The following is a 17293-nucleotide window of genomic DNA, read 5'->3' as shown; positions in this document are numbered from 1 at the left end:
AGTAGAATAAGCTAGAACAGAGTGAAGGAGAGTCAGGAATCAGCTGAGAGGCTCCAGTGGTGGCCAGAGGGGATATGCCCATGTCCCTCATGCGTACCTGCTGTGCATCCTCTGTCTGGGTAGCCCCTCTAGTTGCTTCAGCAACCCCCATCTTTCTTTTGAGGGCCTCCCCTGCTCCTTCTGCCTTATGTATCACAGACACACACACTCACACACACACACACACACACACACACACACACACACACACGGGTGGGGGGAGAAGCACCCACGTAACCCTCACCAACTTAGTGGCCAATCACACTCACCAAGCATGGTAGGCAAAGCTGGCTGCTTCCTGATGTCCACACTCTGTCCTTGGTAATTGAAGCCTATGTCATCTTCTTCCCGCAGACTGAGCTGCTGCTGCTGGCACTGTCTAGGTTAGGGCTGGCAGAACTGGGCATATTTAGGCGGAAGTCTTTGAAGGGGTTGGGGACCCCAGCTGCTTCACCTTCCAACCTGGTCTGGGGTCATGTGGGCTTTGCCAAAGCTTCCTCTACAAGCCAAGGACAAACTTACCCTCTTCTGTGGACACAGTAGGTCTAGAGCAGTGATTCCCAACCTGTGGGTTGTGACCCTCCCCCTTGGGGATTGCATATCAGATATCCCGCATAGCAGATATGGGCATCCACGGTTCACAACAGTAGCAAAGTTACAGTTACAAAGTAGCAATGGAATAATTTTATGGTTGGGGGTCACTACAACATAAGGAACTGTGTTAAAGTGTCTCAGCCTTAGGAAGGTTGAGAACCACTGCTAAAGAGCTGGCAAAAACCACCCCACAAATGCCCACAGTGGAGTCCTTGAGTCCTCTCCCCTCCAGGAGTATCAGTCTGTTCCCAGAGCTAGAGTGGGGTGCTATTGGAACCCTAGTGTGGAGCTTCCCAGAGAACTGCCCTCCTGTCAAGAGGGCAGGCCCTGTGGCCCACACCAAGAGAAAGAAGCAAGCTGGAAGCCCTGGAGCTGGATAGGGCCCTAAATTCTGTTCCACGACCCTCTCCATCAAGAGTAACCAGAGGCTTTGGGAAGATGCTCTCATTTTAGCGGCTGAGGTTTGCCCCTGCCAAAAACAAAAGGATGGCCCTGTTCATCCCCATTCCCGCCTGCTCAGCAGAAGCTATCTGCTGCCAGGGATGGGAGCATCTTGGGACGCCTGTCCCTCTGTGTCTAGCTGGGCTCATTCATCAAATATTTCCTGAGTGTCTGCATGGCCTGAGGCACTGAGCCAAGGGCTGGGGACATCATGTGACATGGGGGCCTTGGCTCCTGAAGCGGGACACGGGTGATTTGGAAGAGGGATATTAAGACAGGATGCCTAGCTGCCTGTTCTCCACATGTAGCCCCAGCCCAGGGCCCCCAGCCCTCCTTCATCACACCAGCAGGCCAAGTTCATAGGGGACTATTGGCTGTTAAATAACCTGAGACGCCATTGTACGCACCACTGGTGATGTGTGGGCAGGGCCACACTGGCTTCGGGTCCTCTTTGCTCTTTTGTTCCTTAAGCAATAAGACATGGCAGAGGTTAAAGGTCTGCTTGGTTCCTGTTCCTGTTCTCAGAGGCCTCTGGGGACCGAGAGGGAGCCTATGACAATTACATAGCTCCAAAGATAGACCCCAACTTTAATGTGGACTGTGTCTCGGAGCACGAGTCGTCACCCACACGGAATGGAGGGATGCTGGCGTCTGTTTGCATTTTGCATCTTCCTGGGCAGTATTCAAAGATGAGGGCTTGCTCGGCTCACACAAGGCCCCGGCTTTGATCTCTAGCACCACATAAAGCAGGTGTAGTGGTGTGCACTTGTAATCCCAGGACATGAGAGGTGGAGGCAGGAGGATCAGTAGGTCAACCACAAATCGATATCAGTGCCAACATGGGCCACCTGAGACCCCGTCTCAGAGACACACAATAAAGATGAGCCATGATTTGGTCTGATCTTACTATTAAGCATTGATGGAGATAATTTTAAAATAAATAAGACCAGCAAATGTCTGTGCTAACTGACGAACTGGGCTCCACTCGTCTCTCTGTTTTCCATTCTTGTTTCTGTTGGAAAACATTTGTCTTTCTGTAGTCATATGTGTAACCCACATATGACCTGTGGCCTCTGCCTCACACTCAAGTCGAGTTGAGATCCACTCATGTGGACCCAGGTCTGCCTCCACCTCGCTGTGTAGCTATGGCCAAGTAACTCTCCATCTCTGACCCAAGAAAACTCAGAAGCTGATGGGAGCTTAGAGCCTATCTGCTTCCTCCTCTTACGTTTGGCACAGCTGACTTGGGTGCTCAGGGGAGACCTATCTAGAGGGGAGTTGTGAGCCTGGCCTCTTACGTCTTCAGCCTCCTCAGCAATCTTCACAGACCTGTAGCTTAGTCTTTGAAAAAGGGACTTTTTTTTCCTGTTCATCTGGAAAGGCATCAACCCCTATCAGCCTGACTGTAACAAGTCACGATGCCTGTCAGACACTCAAGGCTCTGAGAAGTCCCGCTGTGATGACCGCTGGCCAGCCTTCTCTAAAGCTGACCCTATGACATTTGCATGATGGCTCTACCAGGATCCTGGCATCAAAGTTTTGGGCAACCCCTGGGCCTTCCTGCTTTTAGACAGAGACTCCTCCCCCAGTGGACAAATTGTCTGTTTTTTCTTGTGTGCGCGATTCTGATTCATGATTAGAAGAAGCCAAGACCTTTGATGTTTCCCTGTTGCTGGGTGAACCCGCTCTTCGTTCAGCGTGTTGTCTTTCCCTCTGCCATTCCAGACCAGAAGCATCCACTCTGATGTTATACTACGGGTCACTGACCAGACCCAAAACACACAGCAGGAACAGGCTAGGTCTGATCAGTGTCCTTTCTGGTGGGATAGAAGATAGGCCCCTTTTGTAGCAAGAGCTCTGGGTTCAAATCTCAGCTCCCCCAGCAAGCCATATGACAGACAAGTTCCCTCACCAGTGGGTTCAGCAACAGGGTGGTCATTTCCTTTCTTATCCAAAGGAAGCAAAAATACTGGTGAATTAAGCCTATTCTCCATGCTGAATTCTGTGCTACACTGGTCAGCTGTATTACCTGTTCTGATCCCCCTCATCAGCCCCAGGAGATGAGGACTAGTCTTCCCTTTCCACAGTGAGGGAAACTGAAGTCCAGACAGGGTAGGTTATTGAGCTGCAGTCACATAGCTGGTATTGAGTGATGTTGAGATTTGAACCCTGGTCCCAGCTAGTACAAAATCATCCCTTTGCAGAAGACCAGGTCCCCCGTGAATGTGCTAATCTCTGAAGCAGTTTCCTGGTCCTGGTGGGGCTGGGTAACATGAATTCCTGTGGATTCTTGGGTGTGTGTCTGAACCTACCAGGACAGGTTAGAGCCAGAAAAGTCCTGGAGAGCACCTCGTGCTCTGAGCGCGACAGACTGGATACTGGGTGCCTGCCTGTGGGCATCTACTAAAGCACAGACTTCCTAAAACAGACATGCGAATACCCCTGCCGGGGCTGGGGAATCTAGCTGAGTTGGTAGAGTACCTGCTTAGTGTGAGTGTGGCCTTGAGTTCACGTGAAACTGACGGTACACACCTGTAACCATGGCACCCTGGAGGTGGAAGCAGGACAATCAGAAGTTCAAGGTCATTCTTGCTCCATAGTGAGTCAGAGGATAGCCTGAGCTAAGTAAAAGCCTGAGAGGAGGGAGCGTGACAGAGACAGAGAAAGAGAGATTCATTGAATGAACTAAGCCACCAAAAGGAAGCCACTTACAGCAGGGCGGTGCTGGCTCGAGCCTTCGGTCTCTGCACTTGGGAAGCAGAGGCAGATGGATCTCTGCGAGTCTGAGCCAGCCTAGTCTACAAAGCAAGTTCTAGGACAGCCAAGGCTACACAGAGAAACCCTTTCTCAAAAAAAAAAAAAAAAAAAAAAAAGGGGGGGGGAGGAAAAGCCCAGAGAAGCAGAGAAGCCAGACGTCTTGCCTAGAAACACCAGCTGTCCTGTGTGTCCCGGGCAGGCCTCTGTCCTCCCTTCAAGCCTCAAGCATGGCTGAGCCTGAGGGGACTCTGCAGCCCCTCAGAGACTCTCAAGGTCAGCTAGTGGCCAGCCCTGCCAGCTGGTGGCCGGCATCTATGAAGATTACTGTTTCTGGGCCTGGCTCCCTGAACCTCGTCTGACCACATCTATTTCTGGGCTGCAGGGCCCTGACGGAGCACAATTTGATTCATAAATTACCCAGCTCAAGGTGTGTGGATGGATTCTCCTTCTGCAGACTTGAAAGTCATTCACTCTAGAACTTGCAGAACTTGCAGAGGGAGGGGAGGACTGTGTGGCTAGTAGGACTGGCACCCTCTTCTTTGGGGAAGGGAATAGAGAGATGGGTGGGATGGGGGGGTCTAGATGAGGAGCAGGAAGCCATCATTCTGTGCCTGCTCCGACCCTCAGACAACTCGGGAGACAAATGTGGTACCAGCTCAAGTGGGTGACTTAGAAAATTTAGACTCCAAGAGAGCATCCCTTGTCCAGTGCCCCATGGTGGGAAGGTGCCAAGACAGACTCTATACCCCTGCATGCCATAGATGCCTGTGTGTGGCTGTGACAGCAGAAGGCAAAAGACTAAATGACAGGCTCTGGTAATAAGATAGGGAGAGGAGTCAGGGTGCAAACCACCTCATCCTACAAGCCTCAGTGTCCCTCTAATTGACATAGCAACACCCCCACCCCTGCCCCATGGACCCATGGTCTGTCCAGTTCCTCCTACCTAAGTTCTTCTTAGCTGCCATATTTGGGGGTTGGGGGAGACAGGGTTTCTCTGCATAGTCCTGGCTGTCCTAGAGCTTGTTCTGCAGACTAGGCTGGCTTTGAGCTCACAGAGATCCACCTGTCTCTCTCTCCTGAGTGCTGGGATTAAAGACATGCTCCATCACTACTAGTGGTGCCCATCATCTTTGATGGGTACCTGTCAGATGTGGGTTCAACACCTCACCATTTGTGAAACATCTTAGATCCCTTGTCATGGGACCACCCTATAACCCTTTGGACAGGCCTTACACACACACACACACACACACACACACACACACACACACACACACACACAGGAAACCAACACTCTGAGAGGGCCACAACAGGAAGGGCTGAAACCAGGCCTCCAAGCTCACTCACACAAAGTCCCTTGGAAGTACTTCAGTGACCTTTATACCTACACCTGGCCTTCTGGGGGTGGGGTGCAGAGGGTATCTTCTGCATCAGGTGATAGGTGTTCTGAGAATGTTCCCCATGCTGCCTCTTGCATGGTGGGTAGTCTGTGGCACCCACACTTCCTCAGAAGTTCAATCCTCAAGACTATGGCCTCTCCACATCCCCATTGCTCAGAGAGGCACCAAGGGACTAGGGACAGACTGCTGGGTTGACAGCATGATCCCCTTTAAAGCTTCTATCTCTGTGGATAGTTCAGGGACCTCTTTGTTTTCTTAAATATGGCCCCTCCTCTCACGTCCACTCGCCCCTCCTCCCGTCCCTCCTCCCATCCCTCCTCCCACCCCTCCTCCCACTCCCACCTTCCCTCCTTCTCCCTTCTGGGCAAGGCCTTTCAGATCATCAAAAGCAAGTGCTACTTATGCTGGACTCAGATGGCTTTATCTGAGCAGTAAATCTCTCTAAGGCCAGACCTGTCCTGAGCACCAGGCTGCTGGAGAGTTATGAGGGCCTGAGGCAGAGGGAGCACACAGCCTCTAGGGGTGTGGCTCCCATGATAGCCCCAGGAGAGACCCCAGCTGAGGGAGGCAGGGGCATCCTGCATACCTGTACCAGGCTCAGAGGGCAAGGAGAAATGTAGGGGACCTGTAGACCCCACCTTTTCCTCTCCTGACTCCTCTCCGTAACTGGCAGGGACTGTCCCCCACAGGACAAGCGTCACCTGGCAGCCAGCAGAACTGTGTGCCCCTCTGTCACCGTGTGTCTCTGAGGTGTCACCTCACCTGAATGAGCCTCAGTTTTCTTCTTCTAATAGAAGCGTGGCTGCATCGGCCTCATCGGGAAACATCGTGGAACTAGAGGGATGGAACACGTTGCCACAAGCTGAGCACAGCACACTCAGAGAGGGGGTTAAAAAACACCCCAGAGTGGCCTTGAGTCTGGCTCTCCCATTTGTGCACTGTGACTTCGGGAAATCACGTGATCTCCCTATGCCGTGAGCACGGCGGTCATGATGGATGATGCTGGTAGTGAAGACGGACCTGCCCCATCGGGGTGTCCATAAAACGTGACTGACAAAGATGTGCATGACACCCATAGCCTTGTCAGGCACATGTGGGCCAGTGCAAACTGTCCCTCACTAGAGCCCCTCAGCCACAGCCCCCATCCCCATCCCTCACAGGTGCTCCTGCTTCCATCCGGACCCCCCTGGGGGGACACTTTTTGCTACCCATTGCCATCAGATAGCCGCCAGACTACATCCAAGGCTGCTATCTGCTAGTGACAGCCTTCTCTCCTCCCCTGACTCCCCACCCCACCCTCTGCTCCCCTCATCTGTACCCAACTCTGTCCCCTACCTCCTGCTGCAGGAACTTCCATGCCCCACCCCCAAGCCCAGCACGGGGTGGGGGGGCGGGGCTTAGCAGGCCTAGGTCCTGCTTCCTCCCCATCATCTAGAGTCATGCCAAGATGAGAGACCTCACCTATTCCCATTCATTCAGTGCCGTTGAAGCCAGGGCCAGGGCTGTCCCTGCCATCAGCATCAAAGTCGGGAATTGTGACTGTGAGGTGACTAGGAGTCAGCTTCAGAGCTGCTCTCCTCTGGCCAGCACTGGAGGTCCATGCCACTGCACAGAGTCAGGTATGTAGTTTCATCTGGAGGTAAAATACATTACATTACGCATTATGGAATGACTGGGCCATTCCAAAGTCTGAGGTTCTGAGCCCTTGTTCCACTCAAGATGTGTGTCAGCCTGTCTGTCTAACGACAGGCCTTTGGGGTTCCTTTTAAAAGGATTCAAAATGACTCCCTTTTTCAATCAAAGTATCATTCAGTAAGACAGGAAAAAGCCAGAGTGACTGTAAAGTTCTGAAACAGGGGGATTCCACCCGGGGGGCATTTTTGCAGTGTTTTGGTGACTGGTCTGGAGGACAGAGCATGTGACATCACACTGCAGCCCAGAGGTGCTGAAGCCCTGACCAGCACCATCCGTCAGAGATGAGTCATGTCTGCACCATTGGTGGGTTGCTCCTATAGCAGCTTTGAGCACCTGACTGCATTTTGTGTCTTATTTAACCAGCCCCTCTCACTGGACACTTAGGTAGGCTGCTGTTTTCGTTATGAAATATTGGTGGCTGCATTTGTGAGACCCACGATCCTCCTTCCCCTGAAAGTCCCCTCAGTTGTAGAAGAAGGGGAAGCTCTGAATTCAGCCATGATGCCTGGTGATGTCACAGGGGTCCCCCCACTCAAATGTCTTCAGAGGATCTGGGGCTGTGTCTCTAAGATCCCTGGTTCACAGGGAGCCAGACACAGCGTGTGTGGAGCAGCATAGCTCCTCACAATCCTAATAGACAAGGCTAGCTCCTCCATCTACCCAGGCTAACGTTTCCTGCATAAGGGGGCACAGTTAGGGAATGAAAGTCAGGTATGTAGTCTCAAGGAGGTGATTGCTGTGAATTTACTTAGCTTGTGAAGGCCATCCTGGATGAGGAAGGGCAGCCAGCACGTGTACCTCACACTTACGCCCAGTAGAAAATAGTAACTCTAATTATCACACATGGCTCAGCTCAAGCAGATGCTATGTCATGGGGACATCAGGAGGGGCATGATAGTCATGATAAGAACTTCTGATTAACCGATCTCCTCAGAGGCCCTGAGCATCTTCATGATGGGTGACTGACACAGTGAGTGGCTCCAATATTGTGATTCATGCCATTCATTCATTCATTCATTCATTCATGTATCCCACAGCATTTATTGAGCCAGGTGTGGTATCCAGAAGGATTGCAAGTTCAAAGTCAGGCTGGGCTACATAGTGAAAACCTGTCCTTCCCCTCTCAGCCCAAAGCAAGCAGGTATTGATTACCCTACTGTGTGTCAGCTGAGTATTTAACTAGTACCTGACCTTTAGTGGTTACCTTCCTGTGAGAAAAACAAACAGTGAGAAGAAACCCACTAAGAGAAGAAAAAAGAAAAAGAAGAAAAAACCTGAGATCAATAGAGAAGCATTTCGAAAGCAATAGGAAATAGGGCTGGTGGCAACTACACTATGAGGAGACCTTTGAACTGGGACATAAATACACATAAGCCAACATCCCCCCCTCCAATGGGGCAAGACCTGCTGAGATCAGGATTCTATCCCAGGTGGCTTCAAGAAAGGCACTGGAAAGGGAGAGTCTCCCACTCCCACCCCAGGACTTTAGGGAGGGGCGGCAGGATATCAGCTTGTCCCCTCCCAGGCTGGCAGCAGGGATAACCCGCACCGATGCTTGCCATATGTTAGTCACGGAGTTGTTGAATACTACCCGGCCCAGGTGCCACGCAGGACCTCAGCCCCTTTTGTCAGCAGGCAGATGAATAGCAATTTTTAATTCATAAGCTATCTTGCCCAAAGCCCGTGTCTCAGAAGGACCTGCAGTTTTCATTATACGGTGATAAAATTCTATAGCAGCCGGAATGATAAGGCTCCAGTGGACAGCGATGGGCCTGCAGGCTAGGCTGCCTGGGGCCCAGGGGCTCAGGAGCTATGATGATGACCCTTGGCAGGACAGAGCATAGATCAGAGCTTTGGGAAACACCCCTATCACTGTGACCTCAGCAACAGCAGAGCCATGCCTTTGATATGTTGGTCACTTTTTTTGTCCTGTATGTGGACACTCAGAAGTTGGAGTGGACATGAGTGTCTTTGTAACAAGCCCAAGGCACAGACAGAGACAGAGACTAAGAGGCAGGAGAGACAGACTCCATGCAGTTTCCGGGTGGGGGTGGGGCTAACTAATGCTGGGCCAGACCAGAGGCAGAGAGAAGGGATCAGGCCACATAGGAATGCGTTCTAGCTCAGATGGTTATAAGTGAATAACAAGTCACAACCTTCTTTTTCCTGCCCGAGGTCTAGCCCATGGCTAGATGCCAGGGATAGCCTGCCTTCTGAACCTTTTCTCTGATCACTGCTAAGGGAAAAAAAACAACAAGTGTGTAATGAACATCTCTCTGGGGACCCCAGGGGGCGAAGCATGGCACCCTAGACCTAACCCTCAAGGCCAATGCTGGTGGCCCCTGAGAACCAGGAACACCCCAGCACAGAGAAGTGCCTGGGCAGTTCTGAGTACACCAGCCTGACTCTCTGGGGTTCTGGGCCTCTGGTTAGGAGGTGAGGCCTGGTTTTCATGGCAGGCCTTGTTGGCTCTGGAGATCTGGCTGGCAGGACTCAGGAAGGGTGGGGTCTCGGGCTTTCCTTTAATTCAGAGCAGAGGGAGTCCAGAGGCGGTGCTGGGCTGTTAGCCCAGTGGAGCAGACAAGGCAGTTCAGAGCCATCAGCCTATGCTCCCACACACTCCATCGACCACTCACGAAACCGCATTCTACCCAGACCTGGCAGTGCTGGTCAAGATGCTGCAGATTCCATAAGGGATAGTGTGAGGGGCTGATGAGATTTGGGGAGGGCAGGCAGGTGAGGGGCAAAGAGGAAGCCGCCAAGGAGGGTCACCCCAAATGAGCCCCCCTCTCTCTCTGCCCACCCTCCCCACCTCCCTCTGCTATCCCATAGAGGTCCTTGCTCCACTCCAATGTTCCCTTTGGTAGGTGAGCCTGCCTTTCACATCTGGCTCTCACTATTATCCCCACCCCTGGCTAATTCCCTTTGATCTTAAAATCATTCTTTGGGGACACCCAAAGACTATCAGTGACTTTAGCCAACTCCTCAGCCAGTTGAGTCCCTCTGCTTACCGGCTGGTATCTTTCTCAGGGTCACCCCCTCTTACCTCAGGGCACATAGCACTTGAGGGCTGGCCTTCATTTTCTGACAGCCACTGGTGTCTTCTAAATACCCCTGCATGTCCCCAGTGGGGCCATAGAGACCAGCCCTGCCAGGGCATAAGTCTCCAATACCCAATGTTTGTCCACTACCATGGTACTGGCATCCCTTTAGGGCTAGCCTTGGCCCTCCAGCCCTTCTATGGGCTATCTCTCCAACTACCTGGAGGACATGACCGCGCAGACTCTCTACTGCTATGTAAAACCGTGTCGCGTCGTGGAAGATTTCATCTAGAACTTTCAAGGAAATAATTTTTTACCCTGCATTTTCTTCATTTCCAACTGACAGCGGCTACACATATTTTTGGTATACAGTGTGATTGCTTTGCAATGCATAAACCCAGAGGATAATCATCATCAAATCAGGGGAAATTAGCATACACATCACCTTGGGCACTTACCATTCCTTCATGGTAGGAATATTCAAAATTCCCTCCCCAGCTATCTTGAAATATGCAACTGCATTATTTAAAACCACAGTCACCCTGTTGGACAGTCGGATACATGGTTTGTTCTTCCCAACACACTGACCTTGTATCACTGGCCAGCCTCTCCCTGTGTCCCCCCCCACAGCCTTAATTTCTCTGATAACTCCTGTTCTATGTTATCTCTGAGACAGACTTTTCTGGGCTCCACATATGACTGGGATCGAGTTTCCTGTGCCTGGCTTATTTCACTTAATATTGCCTCCCCAGGTGGAATTTTGTCTTTTTTATGGCTGTGTAGTATTCCATTGTATTTGCACACTATGTCTTCTTTGTCCACTCATCTGTGGATGACATGGACTGAGTCCATATCCTGGCTGTTGAGAGCAGTGCTGCATTGGTCGTGGAAATGCCATCTCTTGGACATGTCGATCCCATCTCCTTCACGTGTATGTATGCAGTAGGTTGCTGGGTCCTACGGAGGGTCTCTTTTTAGCTTTTAAAGGGCCAGTCATGTTGTTTTCCATTGTTACAGTATTGGTCTATGCACCACCCCCAGCAGTGTGTGGGGGATCCCCTTCTCTCCATTTCTTCACCACCACTTCGTATTGTGTGTCTTTTTAATAATCATCATTTAAACTAGAGCGAGGTGGCAGCTGGTTGTGGCTGTGCCCGCATTCCCTGACAATCAGAGGTGCTCATTATTTTTCCATGTGTCTATTGGCCATTTCCATATCACCCTTTGAAAATGTCCATTCTGGGCCTTTGCCTCCTGGGACTCCTGAGAATCTTTGGTCTATCACACACGGCTGGGTGCAGGTGGATACAGATGTGTGCCCAGGCTGAATGCACATGGGAAGAGAGGTGGGCACGTGAGTTGAGCTGGTTGGGTTCTTTGGGTGAGGTATTTCACACCTGAGCCTGCTTCCTCTGGAAAGAGTGGGATGTCCCTTCATGGGGTAATAGGGTGGCAGTGGTGAAGAATGTATAATTACAATGTAGACAACTGAGTGTCTCTGAACAGTGGTCACTGTCTGACAACCCCTTTTTGCAGCTTTCCCTCCATGCAGAGATGGGAGTCCCATCTCTCAGATTTCTGAAGCTCCTAGAGGGGTGTCTGTCCTCAGGAAAGCCAGAGAGGTCAGGAGTAACCCATTGTTTTCTTGTGATATTTAGACTGACAGTTCCAGAATCCAGATTCCTCAGGCTGCAGCTCTGCCATCACACTAGAGCCTCATGCATGCCAGAGGTCCCCCACACTAGGGTCGTCACATGTTGAGAAGAGAAATGACTTCCCTCCTGTTTGGCAGTGGAACTAAATGGTGACATGAGTCGTCTGGGCTTCCCTGTGACTTGGATCTAATAGATCGTTAAGGTGGATCAATTTCCAGAACAGCAGAGAAACGCTCACATGTGTGCGAGTGCATGCGAGTGTGCATGCACGTATGTGTGCATGTGCACGTGTGCACATGTGCAGAGCTCACAATCCCTGGGAGTAAATGATGGTGGGAACAGAGGCTGGAGCAGGGGCATGATGCCCTGTAAACCCAGGCGTCTGCTCAAAGACTCATCCACACAGCAACCAACTTGGAAACATGAGCCTTGGCTATGGAATTCATCATCAAGGCTGTGTCCCCACTAGGCAAACAGGGATGGGCAAGGGCCCCACTGGATGGTGCCCAGCACTGAGCAGGAACCACAGCAGCTATCTTAGTGCCGTCTGGGCAGCCAGCATTTGTGGACACTTCCCGTAGTCCAGGCTCTGTCCTGACTCGTCACATCTCACCAACCCTCTGCAAGGACGACTCCTGCTCGCTCCATTTTGCAGACTAGGAAATAGTGCTACAATTGCTAAGAAACTTAACTAAAGTCTCACAGCTAGTATGGAGCTGAGCTGATCCCATGTGACCAGCCTCCTGAGGGCATGACTGCACCCTCCTCTAGTCTGCTTTTCCTCTGGAGCCTGAGCCCCATGAGGGCCCCTTCTGTCAACAGTGAGGACAGCTTCATAAAAGACAGTCCTTGTTGTAGCCTGAAGGCAGGACCCCACACAGATGGTCCTGTGCCTCACCCGTGGTCAGGGCTCAAGTATGAACTTGCAGAGGATAAGTGAGGGGCTAGCTGATGAACGTGACCTTTCCCACACGGGGCTCACTTCAAGCCAGTGCCCAAGCCCCACAGCATCCTAGCAAGTGCTACGGTTGCTATGGTGACAGCAGCAGCAGCCAAGTGAGCACCTCACTCAGGTGGCCTTGGCAGCTCCCTGGGTATAGCTGTTTTTGCCGGCTGGTTTTAGGAGCTATGGAAAGTGTGTGGTGTGTGTGTGTGTGTGTGTGTGTGTGTGTGTGTGTGTGTGTGTGTGTGTGTATGTGTGTGTGTGTTGGTATATCACGTTGGGTAAGGTCCCCAAACTTATTTGAGAGTGCCCCAGTTAGTGGTATTTGTCAGTAGACTTATTGGAAAAGGTGCTGAGATGGAGGATGACTGTCTCAGATTCAGAGGACAGTGAGGCCATAAATGGAGGGAGGGTGGGTGCTGGGTAAGAGGATGAATCTGAATGTGCCAGGGTCAGAAGCCCTATTCTCCCAACCCAAACCTTAAGCAAATTGTTCAGCAAAGGGGTGCTCTGTTTTCTGAATGATTTATGGCAAAATCTTACAAAGATCAAAATTGGATCACATTCACTTAAACATTTCATAGGCTCCTTTATTGGAAAGAATAAATGGATATGAAAATCTGGAGTGATGGGAAGCTGGCCATGGGGCCTGGGGATGCCAGGGCCTATGGGAGGTGAGGAGGAACAGGGGAGGACCAGCCCCCTCTAAGATCCATGTAGTCCTGGCTTCATTCCACTCCAGTCCTGTCTGGTCAGCTGTGCTATGAGGACCTGGTAATGACTCCTCCTCCAAGAAGTGTGTCCCTAACACCAAGCAGAAGCAGGCCAAGAAAGAATGAATGACAGCATGTAGTCCTATGAATGGGTGAGTGAGACCACATACTCCTATGAATGAATGAGAGCATGAGGGCCTATGAGTGAATGAATGAGAGAGAGCACATAGTCCTAAGAATAAATGAATGAATGCATGCATGTGAACATGTAGTCCTATGAATGGATGAATGAGACCACACACACTCCTATGAATGAATGAATGAATGAATGAATGTGACCATATAGTCTAATAAATGGCTGAATGAATGAGAACATGAGGTCTTATGAATGAATGAATGATTGAATGAGAGCACACAGTCCCTCATTTCTTGTAGCAAATGGCCTAGTGATAGCCACTCTCTGTGCCTCCTCATACCTTGTCTTCTTTACACAAACACAGCCACACCCACCAGTCTGCTGCGTGGGAGAAACGTCAGGCAGAAGCATGTGGGAATATACTTACAGAACTGAGGCCAGCTCCAGATTCCAAGCCACATAGAGGCGAGTCCTGCAGTGGCTGAGAGAACCAAAGGGACTCCTGGCTGACGTCTGGTGTCTGCATAAGCAGGCCGGGAACAACCCCTGTCCTGAAGCCTTAAAGATAGAAGGAGAAGCTATGATTTCCATTGTTGGTCCTTTGAAATGGGGACAGGGAAGAGCAGGGAAGTACCATAGCTACCAAGGTGACTCTGGACTCGATGCGTATTAAAAACTTGGGTATTACTTCTTTTCCCGAATCAGAGTCAGGGACAGTTCATGCTCACCCTGGTTCTGCCTGTACCCCAGGCCCTGCTCACAACAGCATAAACCAAGCAAGTAGCTGTCCCAAGGCAGAACATCCTCTCATTTTATCCTCACATGAGGTAGATGCCAGCATCATCCCTGTTTACAGCTTGAAGCACAGAGAGGTTAGGGAAGTGGTCCAGGATCACACAAGAGCATCAGAATCCTCTTTCCAGCTGCCTTCCCTCTTCAGCCTTCCCATCTGTGAACAGTGACCTGCTGTGACCTCAGAGCCCTGATTTAGGGGCGAGCAGTGTGGGTTCCTTCTAAACTATAGCTTCATTCAGCCCGAATTCCTGACTTGTAACATCTGAGCCCACAGTGCCAAGCTCAGGCCTGGCCGCAGGATAGCCTGTCCTAGCGACTGCAGAATTGTGAATGGATGCAGTAGATCTGGGAATGAGCCAACTGGTTGGTGAGGATCACAGCCTGGCTGCAGGGCCACAGTGAATGGACAGTAGGCCCCTGGAGCTGCCCCATACAGGATCCATACAGAACAGAATATCCTGGCACGCACTACCACAGTGGACAATTACAAAATGTCCTTGTCTCCTGGGAGTTCATAGGCCAGACAGGTAAAGGAGTCACACAGAGAAGCCAGAAGAGGGACCACTGCCTGTGGGTCAGGGAGAGTTGGCTGGACAGCTCCACCGGAAGAGAGGATGGCTGAGTGGGGAGGGTGGGAGATGAGAACAGAGAGGAAGCCAGGGAATGAGAGATCTGAGCAAGAAGGAGCATGTGTGAAGCCCAGGGAAGCCGAGGGAAGCGGGAAGTGGGGTGGGCACAGCGTGGAAGCAGAGAAGCAGGAAGCCTGGTTGGCAGGGGAGGCGCAGAGGCTGCAGGGCCTCGGCAGGAGGCCAGAGGTGCTCATGTTTAATTTTTGTGAGTCGCTTAAATAAGTGTCTTTAATTTAGTAAGAACTTAGAATATTCTTTAAAATTGAATTATGTTTTAACATATTCATCATTTAAAAAAAAAAAAAGCAAACCGTTATTGCTGTAGAAAGTCAGGATGGAGTGACTAGGCTAGACTAGAATGGAACTGTAAACATGCAGAACGCGGGCCAATGAGATGGCTCAACGGGGAAAGGAAGGCCGTTGCCTGACAAGCCTGACTAGCTGAGTTCGATCCCCAGAACCCATGGAAAGGTAGAAAGAGCAGACTTCACAAAATTATCCCTGATCTCTATGTGCACACCTCAACATGTGCACCTTTATACACACTAAACACTAACAGAAGCAGCGAGACATATTTTAAATTAAAAAAAAATAGTACAAAGGAGGGGGCTGGAGAGATGGCTCAGCGGTTAGAGCACTGACTGCTCTTCCTGAGTTCAATTCCCAGCAACCACATGGTGGCTCACAACCATCCGCAATAGGATGTGTTTCCCTTTCCTGGTGTGTCTGAAGGTAGCAACAGTGTACTCCTATACATAAAATAAATAATTCTTTTAAAAAAAAAAATAGAAAAAAAAGGAAACCATGTCTACTGAGTCCTGTCTGAGTTTGCCAGCTTTGGAAGGCTCTGTTCTAAAGGAAAACACAGGCCTGATGTGGCCCGGCATGTTTGAACTCCATCTTTGAGCCCCAGCACTGCATAGCCAGTTGTAGTACACCCTGCAAGCCAGCACTCCGGAGGTGGAAGGGGCAGCGGATCAGAAATGCAAAGTTATCTTTGGCCACATAGAGAATTCAAGGTCAACCTAGGCTATCTGAGACCCTGTCTCAAACCAAAACCAACAAGCAAAAATAACAAAAAAAAAAAAAAAATTAAAAAGAAAAATGGTATGTAGTATTAAAATTTGCCAGCACCAAAGGGAGACTTTCCCCCTGGCTCAGAGAGGGCTGGCTAGGTGGAACCTGGAGAGGGCGCTGTAATCTGTTTGTGACTCAAAGTTTCTACCCTTGGCAGAGACTACTGAGTTTGTCCCCCTGCAGAGCAGTGTGCATCCTTGACTCTACACCCCTCTGTGGGTCCATCATAGCTCTCGGCTTCTGTCTTGCAGGGAATACCAACAGCATCTTTGCCCTGGACTATATCAGTGGAGCTCTCACCCTGAATGGCCTGCTGGACCGGGAGAACCCCCTGTACAGTCATGGCTTCATCCTGACAGTGAAGGTGAGGCCCACCGGCTGGATGCCACACCTCCTAGAACACCGAGGAGCCAGAGGCCATCCCCAGCAGTCTGGAGGATAGGAGGGGGAAGGGTGGTTGTAAATGCAGTTCTGCCCCACCCTTCACACACACACTACTGATATATGTACTGACTAAAGCTTCTATTTCCCTTTCAGGGGTGATGCTTCCCCAGTTTAGCAAACAACAGGCTATAAGGGAAGGGGTAGGAGCTGGGGTCCCTACCTAGAAAGTGTGGAAGAGATGCCAGCATTGGGCCTTGCAGCTACCTGCCACTCCTGGACAGTTTTAATTGAAATCAATGACTTGCTGAGCCATTCCCAGGGAAGGCTATTGAAGGATTGGATCCTGGTAGGGAGGAGAGGCAGGGTACCGGGGGTTACCAAGCCCCAGGCATGTATCAGTGGGGGAAGGGACAAATATAGGCAAGGGGCCTTGAAAAAGACCTGCATGAAGGTTAGGGCACAGCTGGTTTTGCATGGGCCCCTCCTTGGCCTTGAGAAAGCCTGAGTCAGCTATAGACCTCTTGGCTCTCATGGCTCCCCATGTCCTTCCTGTCCCCTGTGCTCAGGTATGAGTCTGCCAGGGAGACATGTAAACAAAGTGCCCCAGCATACACTACCCAGTACCTCCACGGCCTCACCTGGGGCCCTCTGAGTCCTGTGTTCCCACCTTCATACAAAATGTTAGGCAAACGTGCCATTGGGATGGGCATTTCTATCTCTGTGCTTGGTGGCAGACACCCTACCCAGGTCTCCCTCAGAGTATCTGAAGCCATAAATTGGGGTCAGAACTGGGAAATTAGTACTTCAGAACCTGAGGCATCTTTGGGTCCTTTCTGCATCTGACTCAGACCTTCCCAGGCCCAGTGATGTTGGGACCACAGAGGGGACTCAGTTGAGTCTTGATCTATCAGTAGCAAAAGCAAAGGCCTTGGTTTTATCATCTTCCAAACCAAGTGGACTCTCCCTGCACCCCTCAGTGTGTGTGATATCTGTC

At 50.8% G+C, this 17293-nt stretch overlaps 1 protein-coding gene across 1 annotated transcript in view; it reads left to right on the top strand.

Annotated features, from left to right (window-relative positions):
* The window catches only part of Cdh23 (cadherin related 23), a 382247-nt gene that overhangs the window by 183633 nt on the left and 181321 nt on the right, over positions 1–17293 (top strand). The window contains exon 10 of the mRNA XM_034524155.2: positions 16167–16279. Coding sequence (XP_034380046.1) covers positions 16167–16279 — 113 coding nt within the window. The remainder of the gene's footprint in view (positions 1–16166; positions 16280–17293) is intronic.

The sequence above is a fragment of the Arvicanthis niloticus genome, chromosome 20 (assembly GCF_011762505.2).
Source record: "Arvicanthis niloticus isolate mArvNil1 chromosome 20, mArvNil1.pat.X, whole genome shotgun sequence".
NCBI classification, from domain to species: domain Eukaryota; kingdom Metazoa; phylum Chordata; class Mammalia; order Rodentia; family Muridae; genus Arvicanthis; species Arvicanthis niloticus.
Note: the sequence above shows the minus strand (reverse complement) of the source record. Positions and strands in the feature narration are given on the sequence as shown.